The sequence below is a fragment of the Saccostrea cucullata genome, unplaced genomic scaffold (genome assembly GCF_032062105.1).
Source record: "Saccostrea cucullata isolate Sc308-1 unplaced genomic scaffold, CSIRO_AGI_Scuc_v1 ctg93, whole genome shotgun sequence".
Taxonomy (NCBI): domain Eukaryota; kingdom Metazoa; phylum Mollusca; class Bivalvia; order Ostreida; family Ostreidae; genus Saccostrea; species Saccostrea cuccullata.
In genome coordinates, this window is record NW_026935164.1 from 313569 (window position 1) to 338170 (window position 24602).

General features: G+C 33.2%; 1 protein-coding gene across 5 annotated transcripts in view; it reads right to left on the reverse strand.

Moving 5' to 3' along the window:
- Positions 1-24462, reverse strand: part of LOC134242053 (FERM domain-containing protein 5-like) — a 34052-nt gene extending 9590 nt beyond the window's left edge. For all 5 annotated transcript variants that reach the window (XM_062724073.1, XM_062724071.1, XM_062724072.1 and 2 more), the window contains exons 1-10: positions 24269-24462; positions 14553-14654; positions 11727-11769; positions 9571-9649; positions 8391-8488; positions 5484-5604; positions 4688-4775; positions 1636-1724; positions 1118-1184; positions 937-963 (exon numbers count right to left, since the gene is read on the reverse strand). In XM_062724073.1, the coding sequence (XP_062580057.1) occupies positions 937-963; positions 1118-1184; positions 1636-1724; positions 4688-4775; positions 5484-5604; positions 8391-8488; positions 9571-9649; positions 11727-11769; positions 14553-14654; positions 24269-24367 (813 nt within the window). In that variant the 5' untranslated portion in view covers positions 24368-24462. The remainder of the gene's footprint in view (positions 1-936; positions 964-1117; positions 1185-1635; positions 1725-4687; positions 4776-5483; positions 5605-8390; positions 8489-9570; positions 9650-11726; positions 11770-14552; positions 14655-24268) is intronic.
- Positions 24463-24602: the final 140 nt, after the last annotated feature.

A 24602-nucleotide genomic window follows, 5' to 3' on the forward strand; every position in this document is an offset into this window, starting at 1 on the left:
GGGCGAACTTTTGTTATCATAAACATGTAAACTTAAAGGGTGTTGAATGGATTTTATTTGAACATTTTACACATGGTATATACATTTATTTCGTATTATATAAATCATTTTAGTTAATAAAAGTAAGCTTATTAGAGACAGTAAATGATATATAACTTTAAGCTATGATGAATATTTAAGGTGTACCAAATAAGTGTTTTTATAAAATTTGGAAAAAAGATACTTTAATTTCATGAACAGTCAACTATTGTTTTCTTGTTAGAACAAAGGAATTCTGATGCTGGTACAATGACCTATAATTTTGTGAATTCTTAAAATTGATAGGAAACGCCAATTAAATCATATTTACTAAGTTAATAAAATACAGAAATGCAGTTTATTTTCAGCTTTTTTGACCAAGAGTAATACATTGGGGAATATATAAGTAAAAGGGCACAGGGATAGAATGAACTCAAGTGTTGCAGAGATGAGGACTGAGTCCATAAATACTACTATCATAGATATACCATGATTGGAAGGTGGTGTCGTGTTGGAGTTCATAGGTCAAAGGACATACAAGCATTCATGGTAGAAAGGGGAAGTAAAGTCAGCCACGACGCTGATCATGAATACCCCCTATGCATAAAATACAGTGTTTGCTGGAAAAGCACACTAGTAGTCTTTTTACTTTTTAGAACTTTTAAAAGATTTTTTTGGACTTTTTAAATCTTCTCGTAATTCTTTTTAAATCTGTTGGGCTTCTTGGTTGACAGAAATTTTTGACAATTTTGAACCAATCACCTAAACTTTTTAATTATTAATTGTGGTTTACTTCTTACATCTCCTGTTCTTTTTTTTTAATTTAATTCTTGTGTGGACTGAGTTAGTACAAGTATTGTAAAATACCTAGCCAATCTAAACAAAGTGAGTTTTGGTGTGTTAGACTCAGTAGCTTACCTTTTTATTATTTGTTTGGTCTTCATCCTAAAATGCAAAAAATATAAAATAAAATATCATGCAATATAATCTGAAGTATTAATGATGAAATGCAGAGTGATTAAAATATTATGATAAGTGACAATAAGTTTCTGTTATTATTAAGAGAATAGTTTGCCTAGTTTTCTAACTGAGTACCCACCTCTGCAACACTGACATGTAAAATGAATGTCTTTCCTTCATATGTAGGCATCTTCTTAATTTGGCTCCTGAAAATTTATAATCTAAATAATAAGTTTCCTTATAAATTAACATATCATTTTCAAGACGTTTGTTTGCTTTTTATTTCCCTTTCAAGACATTTCACTCATACTGAGACATGCACCACCACTTGCCAGTGGATGGCTGCAAATTTTAGACCTTCAGTGTATATTCAGCACTTGACCATTGAGTTTTGAGAAATCTTTTTTGTACCAGCACCTAAGAAGGACCAATCATACTTCCCACAATGGGATTCAAACCCACGACATAAGGATCAGCTCCTTATTACTCGATTCTAGAGTTAATGCTTAAACCAAGGTTGCTTGCAGGCTTAGTCATCAGTCATTCATAAAATTTCCTTTGAACATAAAGATTAATGGACAATTTTTAAAAACTTTGCGAAAAATTACTTGTACTTGGGAAAAGTAATCCAAAATTTGAAAAAGCAGTATTTTTTACCATTTGTACAGCTGTGTCCGGCGACTTCCATGAAAGGTCATAATGCCTTGATGTGTGACACCAAGATACAGAGAAACACCCTTCTGATCCTACAAAACACAAAGGTTTATTAAGTCAGGAATAAAAAGAATGCAATAGGTGAAACAGGATAGTTATTTATATACTGTCAGGGTGGCAATTTTACATGTCATTGCTTTGACATTGTCAATACTGGTCAAAAAAGTTTTTTTTTCTTTATATTAAAGGGGTCAATTATATTATCTTTTTCATATTTGTACAAAAAAACAGACTGGCAAAATTTGGATTATTAAGGAATCACTGTCTAGTTAGTATAGCATGCCAGGGCATCAACGATTGTTGATGTCCCTGGCATACTATACTAACTAGACAGTGATTCCTTATATTTCCATTTCATTGTAAAATAAAATTGTAGATTTAGAGTTTAAAAATGTAGACATATATTTAATTTACACGAGGACTCCCATGCCAAATTCCTCGCCCACTGACGTCAAACACAAAGGCAGCCGCACGAGATTCACATGCATATTTGGTCTCCTTAGTGCCAGACACAGAGACAGATGCGCACAAGATTTTCGTGTGTATTAGGCCTCTTTAGCTCCTGACCTATCGACCTGCCTAATTTACTATAGGATTCAGGAAATCAACGCTAACTTTCAAAGAGTTATCACAGGGGAAAAAAATTAGAAATGGAAATATTTGTCTGTTAGTACAGTAAAACTCGGTTATAGCGAAGTCCTTGGGACCTGTGAATTTAATTCACTATAAACGTTATATCCATAATTCGTTATAGTGCGTTTAACCATTATAGCACTTTTATGTAAAGTTTGTCAAGTATTACTACCAAATATGTTAGGGAAGCAAATATTACAAAACATATCTTCGATAACTAAGGTTTTTTTTAATGAATTGAATGGTACATGTATATACAAATGCTAAAATAATTCCAATTACGATTTTTTTTTTTAAATTATTAAAATTAAATTTTATTATATTGAGGCCGCCATACAATCCGTTATTTTATATCCGTAAATTTGTTATATGCTGCATAAGAAAATTATACAAGATGAATATCGATAAAATCCAACTTAAATTGTCAAAACAATCAATAAATAAACTTATAAAAACTCATTGAATGTTGTTTAAGTCATATCCTAAATACGCGTATTCTCCAGAATAATTCGTCCTTGACCATGGCCATGTTGACATTAGAGATCGACAACGTCATAGCGAAAGAAGATTTTCAAAGATTTTTCCTATATATTTGCTCTGGTTCGTGGCCCCAAAGATTTAGGGACAATATTGGATCTGTAGGATGTAAACATATGAATTTGATGCTGAAAAGGCTATATAAGTAAAATATTGATCATTGTGGGTACGTTTCATGATTTGAACAATTTAGAATCACAACGATACCAACATCAGCTGATATGGAGTGGTTTTTGAGAAAATGACAGCTATATATGCGATTTTTTTAAAATTCACACTCGTGATGAACAACAGTGACATAAATGCTTCCACATGAGTTTCAGCCGTCTGTCAGTGCTGTTTCAAAAATTTTTCCTATATATTTCATTCATCCATTTTTTATTTCAAGTTTCTTGTAATCATAATTTAGCTAAAACGGACTAGAAGTAGGCCTATATGTTTTAAAATTGTTTTTACGACAGTCAAGAACAATTTAGAATCTACACTATTGAAGAATTCATCGATGTGTAAACTTTTTCTTGAATTTGTTCTCTTTAACCTCAACGTGACTCAAAATCAGTTCGCTATATCCGTAAATTTGTTATATCCGAGTTCGTTATAACCGTAAAATTTTACAAAGATTTGTTAAGAATTTTGCCAGGGACCCAGAAAAACTTCTCAATATCCATGAATTCGCTATATCTGTGTTCGTACTAAACGAGTTTTACTGTAGTGTGCATTTTGTGGCAGTTGAATGCACAGATATGAGTTATCTTGGATTCCCAGATTTATAAATTTAATGAATTCTTAAACGGATATAACCAATTACGGATATATCAAAGTAATTTCATAGATCCCAGTAACTTGGTTAGAACCAAGTTTTACTGTAAGAATATTTCTTCAGGAATATTAAATACAATAAAAAAGATTTGCTACAGTTTTCACAGATAATGCCCATTTTGTTGTCCAGGTCCTTACCGTCACCTGAGTATGTTACACTTATCTAAATATTGAGAAATTTACTAATGTTTAAATAACCCTTTGATCATTTTTAACTTCAATAAGGCTTTCCCTCAGTTTCCTGAGATAGAGTAAACCTGATGACAATTCTTACTTTAACTTGATGTGGATCCACCCCATACCAGTCCAGACAATTCTTACCTTAACTTGATGTGGATCCACCCCATAAGTGTCCAGACAATTCTTACCTTGACCTGACCTGGATTCACCCCATACCAGTCCAGACAATTCTTACCTTGACCTGGATTCACCCCATACCAGTCCAGACAATTCTTACATTGACCTGGATTCACCCCATACCAGTCCAGACAATTCTTACTCTGACCTGGATCCACCCCATACCTGTCCAGACAATTCTTACCTTGACCTGATGTGGATCCAACCCATACCTGTCCAGACAATTCTCATGTTTACCTTGATCCACCCAATACCTGTCCAGACAATTCTTACCTTGACCTGATGTGGATCCACCCTGTACCTGTCCAGACTATTCTTACTATGACTTGATGTGGATCCACCCCGTACCTGTCCAGACAATTCTTACCTTGATCTGATGTGGATCCACCCCATACGTGTCCAGACAATTCTTACCTTGATCTGATGTGGATCTACTCCGTACCTGTCCAGACTATTCTTAACTTGATCTGATGTGGATCCACCCCATACGTGTCCAGACAATTCTTACCTTGATCTGATGTGGATCCACCCCGTACCTGTCCAGACAATTCTTACCTTGATCTGATGTGGATCCACCCCATACGTGTCCAGACAATTCTTACCTTGATCTGATGTGGATCCACCCCATACCTCTCCAGACAATTCTTACCTTGACCTGATGTGGATCCACCCCGTACGTGTCTAGGGTGGCTGCCTTCTTCAGGAAATTGGCCTCCGCTTCTGCTGGTACCTGTCCTCTACAAAAAAATATCATATTCAATATACACTTATGTGTCTCTCTCTTTCTTCCCAGCAACAAATTCAGATTTGTATCCTCAGGTATGGTATGTGTTAAGAATAAAAAGTGAAACTATTTGTTGAGGAAAAGAAAGTGTGGTGTACAAGGAAAGAACAAGTCACCACTCTGTGTCATTATTATTTCTCAATTTTTAAGTTCACATATTTATTCTTTTCAATTTAAAATTTCTGCAAGTAACGTCTCATCTTTCATACATTTGATTCATATTAATATTTCTTTGAGGAGATTTTTTTTGATAAAGTGAAACTTGCCGTATCCAGATACAGTAAAACACATAGCAAACACACTTAACAAGGAAGTGATTTTCATTTTATACATGACATTAAAATATATTGTAAAATTAACGGATAATTGAATTACGCTAATAATGAAGCAAAATTGCCTGTCCCTGATTCTTTGTTATAAGTGTGTTTTAGTGTATTGTGTATTCCAAAATCCATTTTTTTTAATCTATGAATTTTAGGATTGAGAAAAATCTTGTCTCAAAGAAGGCGTGTATCCTTCCTTTTACGCTCTATTCCTTCATAATTTTACATCATTTTTATTTCAATCTTTTATAAACAGTAAGTTGTTTTATATTTAAATTATGAATAAAGACTTGTCTTATGCTTTTCCTTCACCGAATGTAAGATTTTCTGCTGCTTACGCTAGGGTCTTGTGAATTTCCATGATTTCTTCCTCCATTTTGGCATTCTGTTTTGGTAGCATCTTGAACTCAGACACGTAGCCTGGGGGGTGATCCTCTGGGTGGTAATCCCCCACCTCAGCTAGCAAACACAAAGTTCAATTACAAGAGGCCCAGGGGCCACAGCGCTCACCTGAGCACATTGGCTAGGAAAAAGCACATATCAGATCAGAACTGAAAGTTTGTAACCCCCCAGGGGTTCATGATTTGAACAAACTAGAATCTACACTACCTGAAGATGATTCCATATTAATATCACTAATCATAGCTTTGAATTACTTGCAAAGATGATTTTAAAAGGTTTCCCTATAACTCCCTATGTAAAACTTGGGTCGGCCATTTTGGCCACATCCTAGCCCCGGGGTCATGATTTGAACAAATTTGAATCTACACTACCTGAGGATGATTCCACATGAGTTTCATCTTTCCTGGCCCAGTGGTTCTTGAGAAAAAGATTTTTAAAGATTTTTCCAATATATATCGTATGTAAAACTTGGGTCGGCCATTTTGGCCCCACCCTAGCCCCGGGGGTCATGATTTGAACAAACTTGAATCTAAACTATCTGAGGATGATTCCACATGAGTTTCATTTTTCCTGGCTCAGTGGTTCTTGAGAAAAAGATTTTTAAAGATTTTTCCTATATATTCCTATGTAAAACTTGGGTCGGCCATTTTGGCCCCACCCTAGCCCCGGGGGTCATGATTTGAACAAACTTGAATCTAGACTACCTGAGGATGATTCCACATGAGTTTCATCTTTCCTGGCCCAGTGGATCTTGAGAAAAAGATTTTTAAAGATTTTTCCTATATATTCCTATGTAAAACTTGGGTCGGCCATTTTGGCCCCACCCTAGCCCCGGGGGTCATGATTTGAACAAACTTGAATCTACACTACCTGAGGATGATTCCACATGAGTTTCATCTTTCCTGGCCCAGTGGTTCTTGAGAAGAAGATTTTAAAGATATGTTTCCTTTCTATTCCTCTGTTAAACTTTGCTCGGCCATTTTGGCCCCACCCTAGCCCCGGGGGTCATGATTTGAACAAATTTGAATCTACACTACCTGAGGATGATTCCACATGAGTTTCATCTTTCCTGGCCCAGTGGTTCTTGAGAAGAAGATTTTTAAAGATTTTTCCTATATATTCCTATGTAAAACTTTCGGCCATTTTGGCCCCACCCTAGCCCCGGGGGTCATGATTTGAACAAATTTGAATCGACACTACCTGAGGATGATTTCACATGAGTTTCATCTTTCCTGGCCCAGTGGTTCTTGAGAAGAAGATTTTTAAAGATTTTTCCTATCTATTCCTATGTAAAACTTGGGCCGGCCATTTTGGCCCCACCCTAGCCCCGGGGGTCATGATTTGAACAAACTTGAATATACACTACCTGAGGATGATTCCACATGAGTTCCATCTTTCCTGGCCCAGTGGTTCTTGAGAAGAAGATTTTTTAAAAATGTCATTAATTTTTCTCTAATTCATAATTATCTCCCCTTGGAAAAGGGCATGGCCCTTCATTTGAACAAACTTGAATCCCCTTTACCCAAGGATGCTTTGTGGCAAGTTTGGTTGAAATTGGCCTAGCGGTTCTTGAGAAGAAGTCGAAAATGTGAAAAGTTTACGGACAGACAGACAGCTAGACAGACAGACGGACGGACAGACGGACGCCGGACAAAATGTGATCAGAAAAGCTCACTTGAGCCTTCGGCTCAGGTGAGCTAAAAAGGGCACATCAAATTTAAAAGAATAAACATTTTGTCAGAATTTTAGTTAAATTAATTTTTTTCCACCTTAAAAATTTTGTACATATACCAGTATATTTCTTAGCAGAAAACAAGCTCAATGTCTGCAAGAATTTAGAACAAAGTGCAGAAAACAAGTGGGACAGACAAACAGACAGACAAGCAGACAGATAGAAACCTTTAGTCCCCCCCCCCCCAATTTCACTGGTTGTGGGCTAAAAAGTGTAATACATGTACTTTGAGAACATATTGTAACCCTTTGATTGAATCTACATTCCAGGAGGATTCTGTTATAAAAAAAAAAACATGAAGTCACTAAACATGGTTCTGCTTTTGTTTAGAAAAAGATTTTCACCACCCCATCCTAACCCAGGGATTTTAATTTGTTTAGAAAAAGATTTTCACCACCCCATCCTAACCCAGGGATTTTAATTTGAACCTAACACTACAAAAAGATACCAAATACGAAATTTGTAATTTGTGAGAAAAGTTAAAAGAAAACTAGAGGTACTGTGAGCAATGAGCTCACTAAATGATACCCCCCGCCTCCCATAATGTCGATGTGTTGCTTTATATTGTTTTACGGTAATGTGTAAAGAGGAATAACTCGTCCTATGAAGTGTTATCCAGAAGCTTCTATTATGTGACGTCATAGGTAAACAAAAAATGGCAATGTCCATGTTTTGCTCTGGGAAACCTAAAATACGTGTCGAATAAAATAGTAAAATAGGAGGTGCACAATGGCAATATGTAATCAAGATTCTGTGAAAGTTTCATTAAATTTCACTCAGTAGTATAAGAGGAGTTGCGGATAAGAGAAAAAGCGTAACAGACGGACGGACGGACGGACGGACGGACGGACGGACGGACGTACAGACGGACGGACAGACGGACGGACGGACGGAAATCCCGATCACTATATACCCTCCCGCTTTTCAAGCGGGGGGTATAATAAAAATATGTAGGATATCTGTCAACAAAGTGACTAAAAATAATTGCAATATTCTTCTGCTCCTGGACCATTTAGTAGAAGAATAAGTCACAAGAGTCACCCTTTCTCTTTTGTTTCTAGATCACTCTTTCTTATAATGTCATTCAAACTTAGACCTAGATTTAACTTACATTGGATAATGTAGGCTGCCAGAATGAGAGCATCAGCCTGTGAACAGAGCAGGCGGCCATGGTGTAGGTCACGTCTCAGTTGTAGGAACAAGTAGTATCTACAAAAGACAAATCAAAATTATCATAACATAATATGGCTCTGTTTCATTACTACCATTATTCCTGCTTTGCAATGTAAGTGGTAATGACTTACTTGTAATTTACATCTAGCCATGTATTCTACTTTGCACCTTTTTGGGAGTTTCTTCTATATCAAGTTAATTGTGTCTGTTTATTTTCATAAAAAAGCACATTTCAGAAAGCTCTAAATCAAATCTATGCTTTGTGGAAAACATTTTCTTTTAATATCAAGTAAATTGCATATATATTATTTCATATTTAAAAAAGCACATTCAAAAAGCCTTACATCAATTTCTGCTGAATACATAAACAACAATGTTATAAAAATTTTATATTATCTAGTAAAACAATCACTTTCATCTGTTTATAAAGCATGTATTACATAAAGCTGTTCTTCAAGGAATAAGGGTTTCCGATAAAAAAGGTTAATGATTCAGATGATAGTGATGTTTACCTATAATGTAGAAATTTCCCTGATTACTACCTGAGTTTCATTTTCACCTCTACGATATGTTGTCATGAATCCCTATTTGGTCAAAGGAACATTTTTCTCAATTTTCTCTTTCTGAGTTTTTATTTTCAATTCCTCTGCTTTCACAATATCTAGGTCAAGCAGATTCTTGGTAATTATTTCTTTATATAACTTATTAACTTATATAACTCATATATCCTTTAATCATATCAAAATATGTTTACCTCTTCCTATATGAGATATTCATTAATACATGCCACATTAAAGTGAAAATAAATGACGCAATATGTAATTGGAATATTACGTATCTTTTGAAGGACCAGATCACGATTCAAAGCCAAACCCTGCTCTTGTGTTAATGCTCAAGTAATCTACCAATTAAGCTTTCCAAATACCACTGTGATTGAATCTGCCTGCTACCTACTATACTATCACAATATATTTATGATACATGTATCTACAGTAAATCATCATTTCCCATTTTTTTTTTAACATCATGTTCAACATTTTTTTAACATTATGTAAGCTTATCTTTCAACAATTTGTTTGAGTTACTCTGTACTTATTGTAATCTATATCATGCTATACCTGGTTATTTCTTCATGTAACTTGGAAGGATCTGAAGGGTAAAACTTCACTCGAAAACACAAAACACATGGATTTACACCTGTAACAAATAAAAGTCAACAATCAAGCTAATGGATCCTTCATAGTTGCAGAAAATTTTGTTTCTATATATTCAAAAATAAAATCCCCTTTGTTGTGCCAATGCTACATTTTACAAAAATGCCCATTTTGAGGGGGAAAAACTAGATTGATTTTAAATAAGCAAAAAAAAATTTTAAAATGGCACATGCTGTACTTGCCATGAGGCATAAAAATTTTCCAGACATATATTTAGTATTTTGGAATATTGAAATGTTTTTTTTTTCCCCTTACAACAGAATCTATACATAGAAGCATCAATTTTCCTGTTTTTTTATTTCTATTTTTATTCAACATTAAATTATAAATGTGAGATACATTATTATATAAAAATAAATGATATGTATGCCTATAAAATTAAGAAATATTTGTTTTCTGGAGGTTAGAAAAAGTTTTGACTCAGGGCATTTTTAGTCAGTTGGTCGAGAGACAGTAAACAAACAATTTTTTACAGATTCAGGCCGAAAGAATAAGTGCATGGTTTGAAGTCCTTTTGGACTTCCAAATCACTTTCACATATCTATGGTATTTGAGATGTTAATGTTCAAGATAACAATGTTTTACTGTATTCAAAATAATATTAAATATATATTGGTTGGGGACAATACACTTATGTTTGTGTCATTAAAATTTTCCTTCAATAGCTTTGAAATACTGTAAACAAACATTTGGGTAAGTATGGGACACCCAAAGAGGAGAAGTTTTGGATACAGTATTAATATTCTATGGAAGAAATCTCTTCTATAACAGAGTCATTACAAGACCCGAAGGAATCCATAGAGACTAATTGAGTTTTAAATCCAATAGCTGAACAGAAGCCAGCATGTCTTGTATGTTATTAGCCTTCATAAAGAATCTCTTTACTTCATGTACATCAGAAAGAGGAGACTGGTAATTTATGTGTTTTCTCAGACAGTCAAAGAACCTGATCACTTAGAGAGAACATCTCACCAAGAATACTATACAATTATTAGTCTTTCCTAGACATCTGAAATTCTATATTATGTCAAAGAAATGAATCATTTCTCTGTTTTAGAACTTGTTTGCAGATTTTTTTCCCCTAATGAGAGAGTGAACATAAACATTCATGCTTTATATGTAAATCAGAAACTTTTCCTTCTAATTCCAGGATGTCCTCATATAATCACTCCTGAAAGGATAAGAGATTCCATGATTCAATTACCATGGAAACCAATTATTTTCATTTTATCTGGAAGTGTTATCAACAAACTATAATGTGCAAACTTTTTAAAATAAAATTATGCAAACTAAATTATTATCATTAAAACAATCTGATAGTAGATTTACATGTGACATATGCATAGAAATGAATATAACAAGAGGTCCCGTCAAAACAAACACCTGAGTTACTTTAATGGCTCTGTTGTTCTGCAACAGATTTTTTCCCCAATAAACATGAGTTCTAATGTAAAAGTGTGATCATCTTTTATGGCCAGACCCTATATATATGGATCCTAATTTGAACAAAAATTAATTTACACTACCAGAAGATGCTTTCAAATTCACTATGTTCCATATATATAGCTTCGCAGCTCTTGAGAAGGGTTTTAAAGATTTTTCAGTAACAATATAATCCCTTTTGTGGCCCAGTTTTATACTTCAGGTGACCATGATTTAACAATTTAGAATGTATGCTACCCCAGGATGCTCCCACAAAGGTTGCACTTTTTTATGGCTCGGTGGTTTTTGATTCTTTCCCCTAAATAACCCCACCATGTCTCTGTTTTTTCTTGATTATCTCCCTTAATAGGGGGGCATGGTTCTTCATTTAGAACCCTTTACCTAGGGATGCCCTAGTTAAAATTGGTCTAGACTGGTTCTGGAAAAAAATGAAAATGTGGACAGTTTACAGCTCAGGTGAGCTAAAATGTTAGAGACATAAACCAAATAAGAATCTACTCGTAAGGACATTCCCCTTAATATATACACACATATTGCAACTTATAAAGAGAGGATGAAAGAAAATGTTGGTCACAGCTGCAGCACTTGCTATGACTCAACTACACCCCAGGCCTCACCTTTCAGCTGTTTGTACACCGATTTTAAAGGATCCAGCCAATGCTAAAAAAGTAAACAACATTCAAGTATTAAAAACTTTTATTAAGTTATTTGTGAACATATATTTTTATTTTTTTAAAAATAAATTTTTGATGATGCAGACTTCCTTTTTTAAACAGTTTTTTCCTTCTGTTTAATTTTTCTTACATGTACGTTGAGAAAAGAAACCAGCTTTCATTAAATCAATTTTGCCTTTAATTAAACATCAAAAGCTGAAAAAATGGCATCATCAGTAATATTAATGTGAAGTGATCCCTAGAAGCCCATGAATATATTCCAATCAGATAAAAAATCAAACATTTACTCCATCAACTTATCATCGCCTGTCTAAATGAAAACAATAAATGAGCCCAGCACTCCTAGTCAGTCCTATAGGCCTAATAGCTATGATGTAAAAAGACAGCCAACATTTTTATGTGAAGACAAATTGGCAACTCTCAGCTTATAAATTTGACTATATATGAACTACTATGTGTGAAATGCAATTTGCAAAAACCAGTTTTAGTAGTAACAAGAATGTCTTTTCCATTAACAAAGCAAATTAAAGGCCTGTCTGAGCTTTGAAGTAAAATTAGTTATGGTGTTTGTATGTTGTTTAATACTATGTCTCTATCTCTCTAGAATTTTTCACTCATATGGGGACACCACCACTTGTTGGTGGAGGGCTGCATATTCAGCACTCTGAGGGCTTTTGAGCAGTGATCAAGGGATCTTTTTGGTGCCAACACTTACTGAGACACGAGACTTTGTATGGTTTTATGGTCTTATCTGAGTGACAGACCGGTCTCCACATCCCACAATGGATTCAAACCCACAATAAGGATCAGCTCCTTACTCTGCCACTCAAAAGCAGATGCTCTGACCACTAAGTGATGTGGGTGACCTCAGTTTACCAACTTCCAATTCTCAATATAATTGGCTTACTCTGGACAATAGCAATAGAGTTCAAAATGTGTAATCTCACTAAACGGTATGGAGGTAATTTCCATCAAAGTCTGTCTATTCGTCCAGGGTTCGTCTGGAGATTTGTGGATCAGAAACCTTTGTCTCGGGAAGATGTGCACAGTTATGAGTAACAAAATAAAGTTCACGGAAACATTCTTATATTCAATTACATGATCATTTAAATTTTGTATTTAAACGAATAGGTTGCATGCAATTATTTGTAATTATTTCAACATTCAATAAATGAGTTGTAAGGAATTGGTTTGAAATTATATTAGTGACTAGTTTTAAAATTAATGTTTAATTGTATGGTACTTAAAATATTAAACTCAAAAACAAATTCTAGACATGAAATCAAATCACAATATTTTAGGGGTCAATTTAAATGTTTTATGTAATTTGTGGAAATAATTCTTTGGGTCAAGATAATGTGTTCTAAACCAAGCATATCTAATAATAAAATTTGAAATATGAGAAACTGCATGTATATATAAATTATATAAAAGATGTAATACATGTAATATAATTGGTGTTCTGTTCTGTCTTCTCTCTAGCTACACCTTATCTACTTTATTTACAAGAATACCCTATATGCAATTCTACCTTGTATTTTCAAGTAACTAATTGCAGTACCTCATATTTAACCTGTCAAATTTAAGTTTTGTTTTAATCAGGGTGATACTTAACTCCCTTTGTGGTGCTCTTTAGTAAGAAAACCAAGAAAGCTCTAAATCTTGAGCTTTCAAAGGCATATATACCAAAATAAAAGGTTATCTAATTTGTGATCTTTAGAGCAATATTTTATCAACTTCCAAAATTAACAATTAAGAAAAAGAAATTGCTGACTTTGTATTAGATGAGACATTTAAAAGTGCATGACAATAAAAATGTATCAAAAAAAGTTGTAGCTGGATCCTCTTCTCTCTTAATGTCAACAGTTGCTGATTAACTGAACAGGATTTTGAACTATTCTTCCTCTTTGACAAGACTTACTGTCAATTATTGACAAATTTTCATAAAAATAAAAAACTTCTGTTTTGTGATCTTGTGTTATTTTAAAAAAAAACACTATAAATATCTTGACGTGTTTTGCAATTAAGTAAGACATATTGCAGTTCTTTAGTTGAATTCAAGTGTCTATATCTCTGTTTTAAACTTCAATCTTTGCTATACATGTATATATACGGTGGCAAAATCAAAAAAAAAAAAAAAAAAAAAAAAAAAAAAAAAAGATGTCACAAGATGCATTTTTTTTTAACAATGTTGCATCACAAATAATTTTACTGTGTACATATCACACAAATTCTTGCATTAATAAGAAACCTGACGAGAACCAAAATAAAATTGACAAATACAAATGTAAATGCATGCTTCTCTATAAATCTGATACTTCTGCAAATAGCATTCTTATTTTCTATCCTAGTAAGCACATTCCATGGGTGGTTCATGTATATTTGATTTATAACAAAATTCAGTTCACAAAAGGAAAAACAGCTGGAGAAAGGAGATTGTTAAAACTACTGACAATGTTCTTTCAGCAATTACATGGACTGACAATTATAGGACATTAAAATGACCTGTCCTTCAAGAATAGACCACTATAATCATCCAATGGTTAACAATAAAACATATAAAGGCCAAGGAAGAAACCTTAAGGTGTCACAAAAGATGATTTATGTCAAGTACGTAAAACTGTTGTGATGAGCTATGCCTTTTATTTTCTCTTTTACAGTTTCCTTATATATTGCCAACAATATGCATTGGCATCTTTATTTCAGGAAGGAAGCAATGCTCAATTATTATTGATTAAAATCTAAATTGTACCCAAAAGTAATAGATACCCTTTGTTTATCTTCTACGTATCTCAGGCCAAAGTAATCCTTTTCCACCAAGTTCAGTTTATTACACACTTGATCAAACAGTTCTTGTCCATGGGTGTCCTTCTGAAAAACAGAAAAGTTTGGTCAATCAGTAGGTACATTTGTATATGTATAAACATCACAACTAAGCAGGAAAGTGAAAATAAAAATCTCTTGAGAAAAAAAGTCATCAGGATCTACATGATTGTAATAAACTTTCACCTCACAAGAAAAATAATTCTTTATATTAATGCACATTTTTAGCAGATTTCCCTTTCTTTCAAAAAAAAGAAAGATCTTCTATTAATTACAGCATTGAGCACAAAATTGTATTTTTTTTTTGCTTTTTTTTTTTTTTTGGACAATCTTCCATGAAAAAAAAGTCAACTAACATAAATCAAGGAATGAAAAAAAGGCAAAGAATAGTATTTCATTAATGATTAGAAACCAAATATCAGTTGCGCCCACAAGATGCAAAAATTTATAAACCTTGTTGACACAGGACCTGTATAGTAGAAAAGAGATCTGAGGTTGGCTGCTTTAATCAATTAATCAATAATTTGACTTTATCTTAATATGCAGATCAATTGATATCTATAGCCTTGCCTCTGAAGATGCATGTTACCATGAAAAATGAATGATTTATGAAGCCATCATGAAAAATCTCAGCAGTCAGCATTTTGAAGCATTATCTTAATCACCTTGTAATTCTTATGTTGCTGAATTCTTATCATAAATTAATCCCTAATAAAAACAAATCCATGACTAATCAAAGACAGTATCTTTCCTCTTCATCAAAATTTTCATTGAACTGCATAAAATAATCATTTGATGATTAATACATGTACTGCAAATGATTTTTTTTCAATCAGCATTTCAAGATTTTCCTTTAAGCTATGCAAATTCGTTAAAATATTTCTACAATAGAAATTGTAATAATAAATCCTACCAGAAAAAATATTAATAATACAGTACAATAGAAATTATAATAATTTAAATGTCTTGTTTCCTACCAGAAAAAATATTAATAATATATTGCCTCTGATCTTTGGGCATTAAAAATACAACACAACCTTGAAACGAGGAAAATCTGAATGCAAGATATTGGTGCATGACACTTAAATTATGACATCGATACAGATCCATTCATTCATCAAATAAAATATCTGTTTAGACCACCAATAATATAAGTTTTCCAATTAAAGAGTTTATAAATGTAATGGTAAGAATTTACCTTACATTTAAAGTTTTCACTGACTTCCAAACCATCAAGGTCGGTGTAAGACACCTTCTTCATTCTGTTCTAATCAATTTCCTACTTCCTGAGTATCAAAGACATGCAATCACAGGCAGAAGAACACAAGAAACATACAGGTCAATCCAGGTCCATTTCAATTTCAAAATGGGTATCCATAGAGACCCTGCATTAATGGTTCGTGATGATGAACCAGCTATATGTAATAACACTACCTGTCTAAGATTCAGATTCGATTTTGTCTATGAAAAGACAAGAGCCCTAAAAATCCAATTTCTCTGCAATATCTGTCTTGGAGACTGACATTGCTAGTGATCCAGTCAAATTAATTCTCTTCTGGCTGCCAAGCAAATGACACACGTAATTCCCACTTAATGAATCTCAAAATACAGTATTCCATCCAAGGCAATCAGTCACTAAATTTTCTTATTTCCATATGTTTTACTTGTTTCTTTTTTGTTTGATTGAATCAATTATGGAAATTGACTGTACAAATACTATTAAACCAGAGTCAATGGAACTCTTTGGTATGGAGGTGTTGATGGCACTACGTTGTCTGTTTGTACTGTATTGCATGTCAGGGTATTGAAATCTATTGGGCTGTATTATCAAAGGTAGTACAATATTCGATCCCTATAAATATCCTGGCTGGATTTCCGTTTCCAATTGAATCTTATGGGAAATATTGATGTACAAATTATACATATACTAACACCCTATTCTCAATATGGCCATCTAATGATCCATTTATTATTTTGATCAGGGTAATAAATCAATTTCTCTTGGCATTTAATTGACCACCATTGGCTACTTTCATCAAGGAATAGAATCTCTCAAGTCAGAATTGTTGATTTCTATTGGAATCAATGTCATAATGCCCTTTTCTGGGTGGTAGGTACTATGTACTATGAGTATATATACTCATTAATATTCAAAACATAACATTCTCAGAATAGGAGCTATGCATTAATAATTCAACATTCTACCCCCCAATAAAAGGTAATGAGATTCTCTTACTATTTTTAAATAAATGTCTGTCCTAATCCACAAGAACACAGGTATTTTTTACTTTACCTCACATATAAACTGTAATGCAAATTTATCACTAGTTTTTACCATGTACTCATTTTTTATCCTGCAACAACCCCTTGCATTGACCTAATAAAGTTAACTTAATAAACCAAAGCTTTATCTGGTCACTGCCCTAATAAAGCCTCGTGCATGTATTCCGACATTCTAAAAGCATTGTGACGTCATGTATATTGCAATGTTTACGCCGTGGCGTCATAGTTTCAACTGCAGAGTTGTGCCTAAATCTGTCGAAAAAAGTTTGTTTTGGATGTTCAAATGTAAAATTTTGTTGCAGAATAAACAAATACATGATAACTGTCTTGAAATATAAGCGATATTTGTGCTCAGGTTGAAAACGCGAGAGGGCTCGGCAAGCCTTGCCCTCTATCACATTTTCTTACCCTCGCCCAAATATCGCTTATATTTCAAGACAGTAACCATGTATTTTATATTTATACATTAATTAACTATACTAATATACATGTAGTACTGAAATCAATTTGTGATGTCACTCTTTATCTTAAAAGTCTGACCATATTTTGGATGAAACTCAGTATGGTGTACATTGAAGACCTGAGTATTTAATTTTTAAAAACACTATCTTTATGTTGACCTACTATTTAAATTGTATATTTATCAATATATAGACAGAAATTACTAGCATTTTAAACATTATATGGCTAATTTCAGTGCTTTTCCTTGTTACATCTCTATTCCCTATAAGCAGAAGACCTCAGACCCTACGGGGACTCTCCTCCTTTACCTCTTAGGAATGGGGAGGTACTTGGGCATTAACCTATTATGCTACTGTTTCAGTGGAAAATTAAAATGTTTGGATGTATCTTCTTTTATTATTATAATGAATCTTATTCTAAAGAATAAAAATTTGTTATCCACACTCGATCCCATCTTCCCAAGTCAAGAGTTTCTGATCCGCTCCGCTCCACATAAACCCTTGACCGAATAGGCTAAGTTTGACGGGGTTAGAAATGCGTTCTCTGAATGGCCTCATGTAAGTTTGCATGAACCAATCAAAATCATTGTTTTATTTAAACTGAAACTACATCGTAATAAATAGAAAAACACGTCAGTTTTAGTCCCAAGAATAACGTATTTACCATTAGATAGCCCAGTTAAAGGTTTGTCTCAGTTTTTTAGTTGAGTTATATTGAATTTATTATATTACCAATATTTACTCGAATTCGCTTTTGAATTCGTTTACTCCGATTGGCTAATAGCAGAGGTCAGGAGAGTTCAAAATATGTAATCTCACTAGATGGCGTGACAGTAAACCCCGTCAAACTTAGCCTATTCGGTCAAGGGTTTATGTGTAGCGGAGCGGAGTAGAAACTCTTGATTGGGGAAGATGACTCGATCCAAACAATGCTCAAAATTAACATCTTGGTATTACATTCTTTTTTTTCAGGATCATTTCATTTCTTCTTAATTTATGTTCATGGTAAAGTGTAGAAGGAAGGTAGCAGATATCAATAAGTTGTGAACTTTTTTTTTTACAGCACCCTTACCATACCATGAAGAAATGTATTATTTTTGAGACATGAATTGATTCTAACTGATTTTACAGATAAATCAGAGATTCTATCAGACTATACAAAGGGGATACAGTCATACAAAGTCTCTTTCTGACTGACAGTCTACTAATTTATATAATTTCATTTATAACTCTAGCTATTGCATTAAAACTGTTATAATTTCTTAAATCTTTCAAAAACCATGTTACTGTACTATTCAGTAGCGAAAATAGAAACATCAAAACTGTTCTTCCTGTTTGAATGACATGTACACAATTCCTAAGTGACAGAAAGATTAGATCTTCACCTTTTTAACATGCTGAGAAGGTAAAATTAACCACAAACTAGGCAAATGGATGGTTTGAAATAAGTGAAAAACTCAATGTGGGAGTCTGATCAACCTGTTTAATCAATAACTTTGGAGTAACTGATGGAGTATACAGTTAGTACTTATCAGACATCCATCACTGTCCATTAACATGGTCAGTGCTGTCAAAACATGGTACTGATACAACTTATTAGGCACACCCGATTTTTCAACCCACAACCCGATTATTTTTTATTGGGAAAACAGCCCTGTAGAAAATCCGATTTCCGGATCTTCATTAAATTAAGTGTAAACTGCCAATGGATTAATTATCAGTGCAGTGTAAACAATTAACTGGGTGTTGTTTTACAATGTTTGAAGTCAATTTATTGATGAACCAAACACATGTTTCTGATTCGATATTTATGTACAATATCAAGGAATCTTGGGGAAAAAACTATCATTCTAGATAAAATAAAGTGATCGAAGAAAGTGTATACCTAACTTCACATTTAAAACATATTGCAGAGTTAATGAATTAAGAGAGAGGAAAAATAACTTCAAAACTGTAATTGGTATACTTTCAAATTAAGCAGAAACTGAAAAGTCTTTTTTTTTTCTTTTTTTTTTTTTTTTTTTTTTTAAAAAAATGCACACATCAGAGAAACCCAATTCTCATTTTCAACATGTAAATTAAATTAAATTATGTATGAATTTTTTGTCATAGTAAATTAAATCCTTTTTCAATAAAGAATTCTAAATATACACATGCCTTGTATATATATATATATATATATATATATATATGTATAAAATTTAATCATGGTAAATATGCAGCGTTATGACCAGAACTTTCCAAATCTGGTCATGACCAATTTTTACATGCCTAGTAATGAACTTAGGCACACTCCTGGAATCATCTTGTAATTAAGTGCTATTCAGTGCATTAAAAATTCAAAGAAAACATTCTGCCTGGCTTCCACTTCATTATAGTTCATAGCAATACTTCCAGAATCCATCAGAGCCTCCTACAGAACCTGTAATCAAGTCAGTGTATTATAAAAGTACTCCAGTTTTTCATTTGTATATTGCTAAAAATTACAAGTATGGAGATTTATTTGAGTTCATTTTGATTTTATACAAGCACCCTTTTTTGTATGCAATAAAGTAGACTATAATTTTTTTTTCCCAATAATTCATTCCAGCAATAATAATTTAAGAGTAAAAAATTTAGTTTGCCTTCAAGGATTGATGTGATTTTAGACTGTTATGAGTCATGGAATTATCCTTTCAAATCAAAATTCATGCAATACATTTTGTGTCAGGAGGGTAATTGGCACAATTTAACTTGAAAATTTTATTCAAAATTAATGAAAATTTTATTTAGTGGTATATTAGAGGAGTTGCAGATGGGTACCCCCAATACTATTAAAAGATCGGCAGTGTCCCCTGTTTTTTTAATCATGTAACACCACAACTATCGGTCCAGTTTATAAATATAAAATAGTTAGCTAGATGCACAATATCACATTGCAATAAAGATTCCATGAAATCTCTTAAAAAATTATTCAGTGGTACAGAAGGAGTTGCCGAAAGGAGATTAATATTACCCACAAGTACATGTATATTAGAAAGAATGATAGTGTCTATGTTGTGCTTTTGGAAAACCCAACAACAACAAAAACATTCATTTTCAAGCTGTTTCATATTAATTTATTCACATTAAAAACAACTTCTTTTATGTAACTTCAGCAGCATTCATTATACACAAAGAAAGAAGAAAAATGTTGGGAAAATCTGAAAAACTCTGTAGCAATCAGTCTGTTCTTTCAAAAAACCTAATTAATCCCTTCATAATGTACTTAGCATTCTGCCAAAATGTTATCTTCACAAAAAATCTTTACATTACAGGGAGTGGTCCTAAATCTCAGCAATAAAAAAGGATTTCACTCTGAAGTAGATGCCCAACCAACTATAAAAAAATTTATTTACAATAAAAAAATGTAGATGCTTAGATAATTAGATATTACATTATTCAATTGGTATGCCAAATCTTATCTTTCAATGCACAATATTTGTTTTTGTGGTAATGTAACACATCATTTTAGACGTGAGTAGGTAGATATTTTTTTTGTCAATATGTAACATGGACAATGAATAAATTATAGATGTCGTTATTTTAACACTACTCTGTCCAGCATCTGATCATCCAATTATTTCAAAAACTTGTAATTATAATTACATATTCAGTTCTTACATATTCTTACTAAATCATTTAGACCATAGCATGCATATTATAAATTATCATTCGACAAGAGCTTTTGTCAGTTTTAAAGCATATGTCTAATGTCAACATGACCCATCTCTGGAATCCTCAGGAGTCCACCTTAACCTCATGTTTCATTTCCTCCCTTAATTCACATCTTCCCCATATGGATTTCAATGTTTCAAGTAGGGCTGGGTATCCAAGATGAGAATTTTGAATTGCATTATACTGCAATATTTTTACTTACTGTATTGAGATATATTTTTAATATCACTACAGTTTAAAGGACATTTTCTTAACCTAGCTCGACCCATTTATAATTATTATTGAGTGTATATACATGTTAATGTTGATTTCCCTGAATGAAATGCAAGTCCATACAACAGCAATCTTACTGTTTGGGACGATTGAAAACATTTCTGACATCTTTAAATTTCATATTTTATTATAGAAATCCCAAGCCCAAGCATTTGAGTAGACCAGTATTGAAGAAAAAAATGCACTGCAATGCAATACTTTTTTGTCAATGAATTGCAATATATTGAAACAGGAATATTGATACATGTAATATTCTATGTTCCAAGCGTTCTGGATTTTTACCATGATGGTAAAAAGATGACTTCACATGATCAAAGTTTAAATCAGACCATGCAGCAACAATGAAGTCATTCCAACAAAGCATATGTGTTCCCCCAAAGTGAAACAACAGCAGCAAGGGATATGTAGTTTTGTATTAATCAATATCTGCTGAATATATAGACTTTGTATAACTAGACAGTATACTTCTATTTTAATGACAGCAAAGTCCCTACTGAGACCTTCATAAAAGCAGTATTATATTTCCAATACATGCATTCATCCTAGTTTCAATTTAGCTAAAAAGTAGAAGAATTTTTGGGGGATTAAATAAGAACTAGTGATACTGAGCTCACTAAATGATATCCCTGACTCCCATATGATTATAATGGCAAAGTCCACGTTTTGTTTTGGGAGACTCAGAATAAGTGTCAAATCAAAAAGTAAAATAGGAGGTCACAATGGCACTATGTAACAAAGATTCTGTGAAAGTCTCATTAAATTTCATTCAGTGGTGAAAGATGAGTTGTGGAATGTGGATAAGAGATTGGTACCCCAAAGCATAACAGATGGACAGATGTACAGACAGAATCCCAATCACTATATACCCTTCCACTTTTCAAGTGGGAGGTATAAATGAAAGTAGTTTGGGATCAGTTTGAAACAGGTCTTCAGTCAATCAGTGGTCTTCTATATCAAACAGTTTTACTACCTACAGAGTACCTGTAAGGCAGGGGTGTGCAATTAGAAAAATCAATAACTAGCCCACGGGCTAGTGGCAGCTATAAAGTTACTAGCCCCAAGTGAATTGTTACTAGCCCAAACATAGGGGCAAAAATTAAAATAAAAAACTATACGTTGAAAAGACATTAATTGTTGAAAAAGTCAGGGTACGTACTGAGGTCATTCTTTTTAAAATTAAAGTTTGATTCTCACTATGAAATTAAATCATGTATAAATTATAATGAAAGAAGATTAAAATGAATTTAAATAAATTATCTTCCCTTTTTCTGAACATTGCACTAGCTCATTTAGAATGAAATTTAATTCATTTTGTTTTCATCTTAAATCATTAAATACACTATAAATATATTTTATGTGAGTCATAAAACACTTATCTTTCTTATGATTGAGTGATCGTAAATAATTTAATGAGAGATATCTGCATGCATTTTCCACAAACGAAAGAATAGAGGAAATTCGGATTAGGAAAAAACGATCGTTTTTGGAAGTAAATAAGTCAGGTAGTGCTGCAAAACAGATAGGATTATGGAGATTTATTGAGAGTTAGAGCATGTTGTCAGAAAAATTTTCACTGGTTGGGAAATTGATAGCAAAAACGAGTGAAAATACAAGTTGTGCTTGTCATGTATTGCGTGTGTAGTTATAATTTTGACTAGCCCAACGGGCTACCTCCATGCAGAAAATCACTAGTCCGACCCCAAAAAGTGGTAGCCCCGGGCGTCGGGCGATGCTAATTGCACACCCCTGTGTAAGGCACAGTGCCACTTCACCTTCATGATGCGGGTATACAGAAATACCTGCATTAGGATATGGGATGACCACTGCATAGACTAAGATAAATAAAGAAAATTACCATGAGGTCCAGTACAATATCTTGATTTAGCTATATAGGTTTAAATAGCTATATAGCGTTATTAAGCTATAAAAAAAAAGCTTTATTTAGCTATTTATATACAGTTTTTCACAAAAATGTTTTTTGCTAGAGAAAACAAAAAGTTGCACGTATTTGACTCTTCATATAATTACGTACTATGGGCAATCAGAACAACAACCAAAATCAAAGATAGTTCTAACATTACAGCTTTTGAATACTTTTAAGCAAAAAGAGAATTTCTATTGTTAGAGTAACTGTCCAGTAGCTTGGATGGTGGTGGCATGGATAAGTATGACTGCTTCTTATTGTGCTGAACTGTTACCAATCAATTATCTTGTTGACCATAATTGGTCTCCATTATAATATCATTGCAGAAGTAACTGTATCAATTGCTTTATATAGCCCCAAAACTTGTAGAACTTTGAGTTCAAAGTCTCTCAAGGAGACATAATTTGATGAGCGATTTTTACATGCATTATTTCAAGAGTTCAAATTTGTATATCATCACTGCACCAAGGTGTGCTTTTTTGTACATACTGAGAAAATTACACCTTTAAAAAAAAGTGCAGTAAAATAGCTAAATTAAGCTATTCTGAATAGCTTAATAAAGCTATATAGCTATTTAAAGCTATATAGAGCTATATAGCTAAATCAAGATATTGTACTGGACCTGATTACTGTGTGAAGCACTGGCCATATAGTATAATAATATGGTATAATAATAATAATAATTGTGACCAAATTTGAAGCAAGCATATGACACATTTATAAATAACATTTTTTATGTCATTCTCAATTAAATTGTCACAAGTAAGACTACCTGCCGGCTAAAGCTATCCATGCGGTAACATTGTTTATACCCCACACTCCACTGCGTGTATAAATTTCAATGTGTATTAAAGGCTATCTAGGGTCACTACTATATTCTGCAACCCATCTAACCGTCCAACAAAATCTATAAATTTGTTTATTTTTTTTCTTGCATAAAGCATGCTCATGTTTCCAATTTCTTATAATATACACCAGCTGAATAGCATTTGTAATGACAGCAGGACTCGTGCATAAATTTATACCTTAAAACTTAGACTGAGGGGTTCCGAGTCGTCCAGAAACCGAATTGAACATTGATACTCTGTATGAACATCACCCTTTACACTCTTCTTGCGAAACATCTTGATGGATGAGACCTGAAGTGTATCGAATTTCCTCAATGGTACCCAAGATTCCTAAATTTTCACACATCGATACAAAATGGAAGACCGGCTTAGTCACATGACCAAAGGTCAAGGACAATTTTTTAATTCGGAACTTATAATTTACAATCGGCAATCCTCGGCTGACTCCGCTAGGCTCCATTCAAACCTCGGATGTGATAGGTAGTCACATGCTACACCAAAGTCACTCATT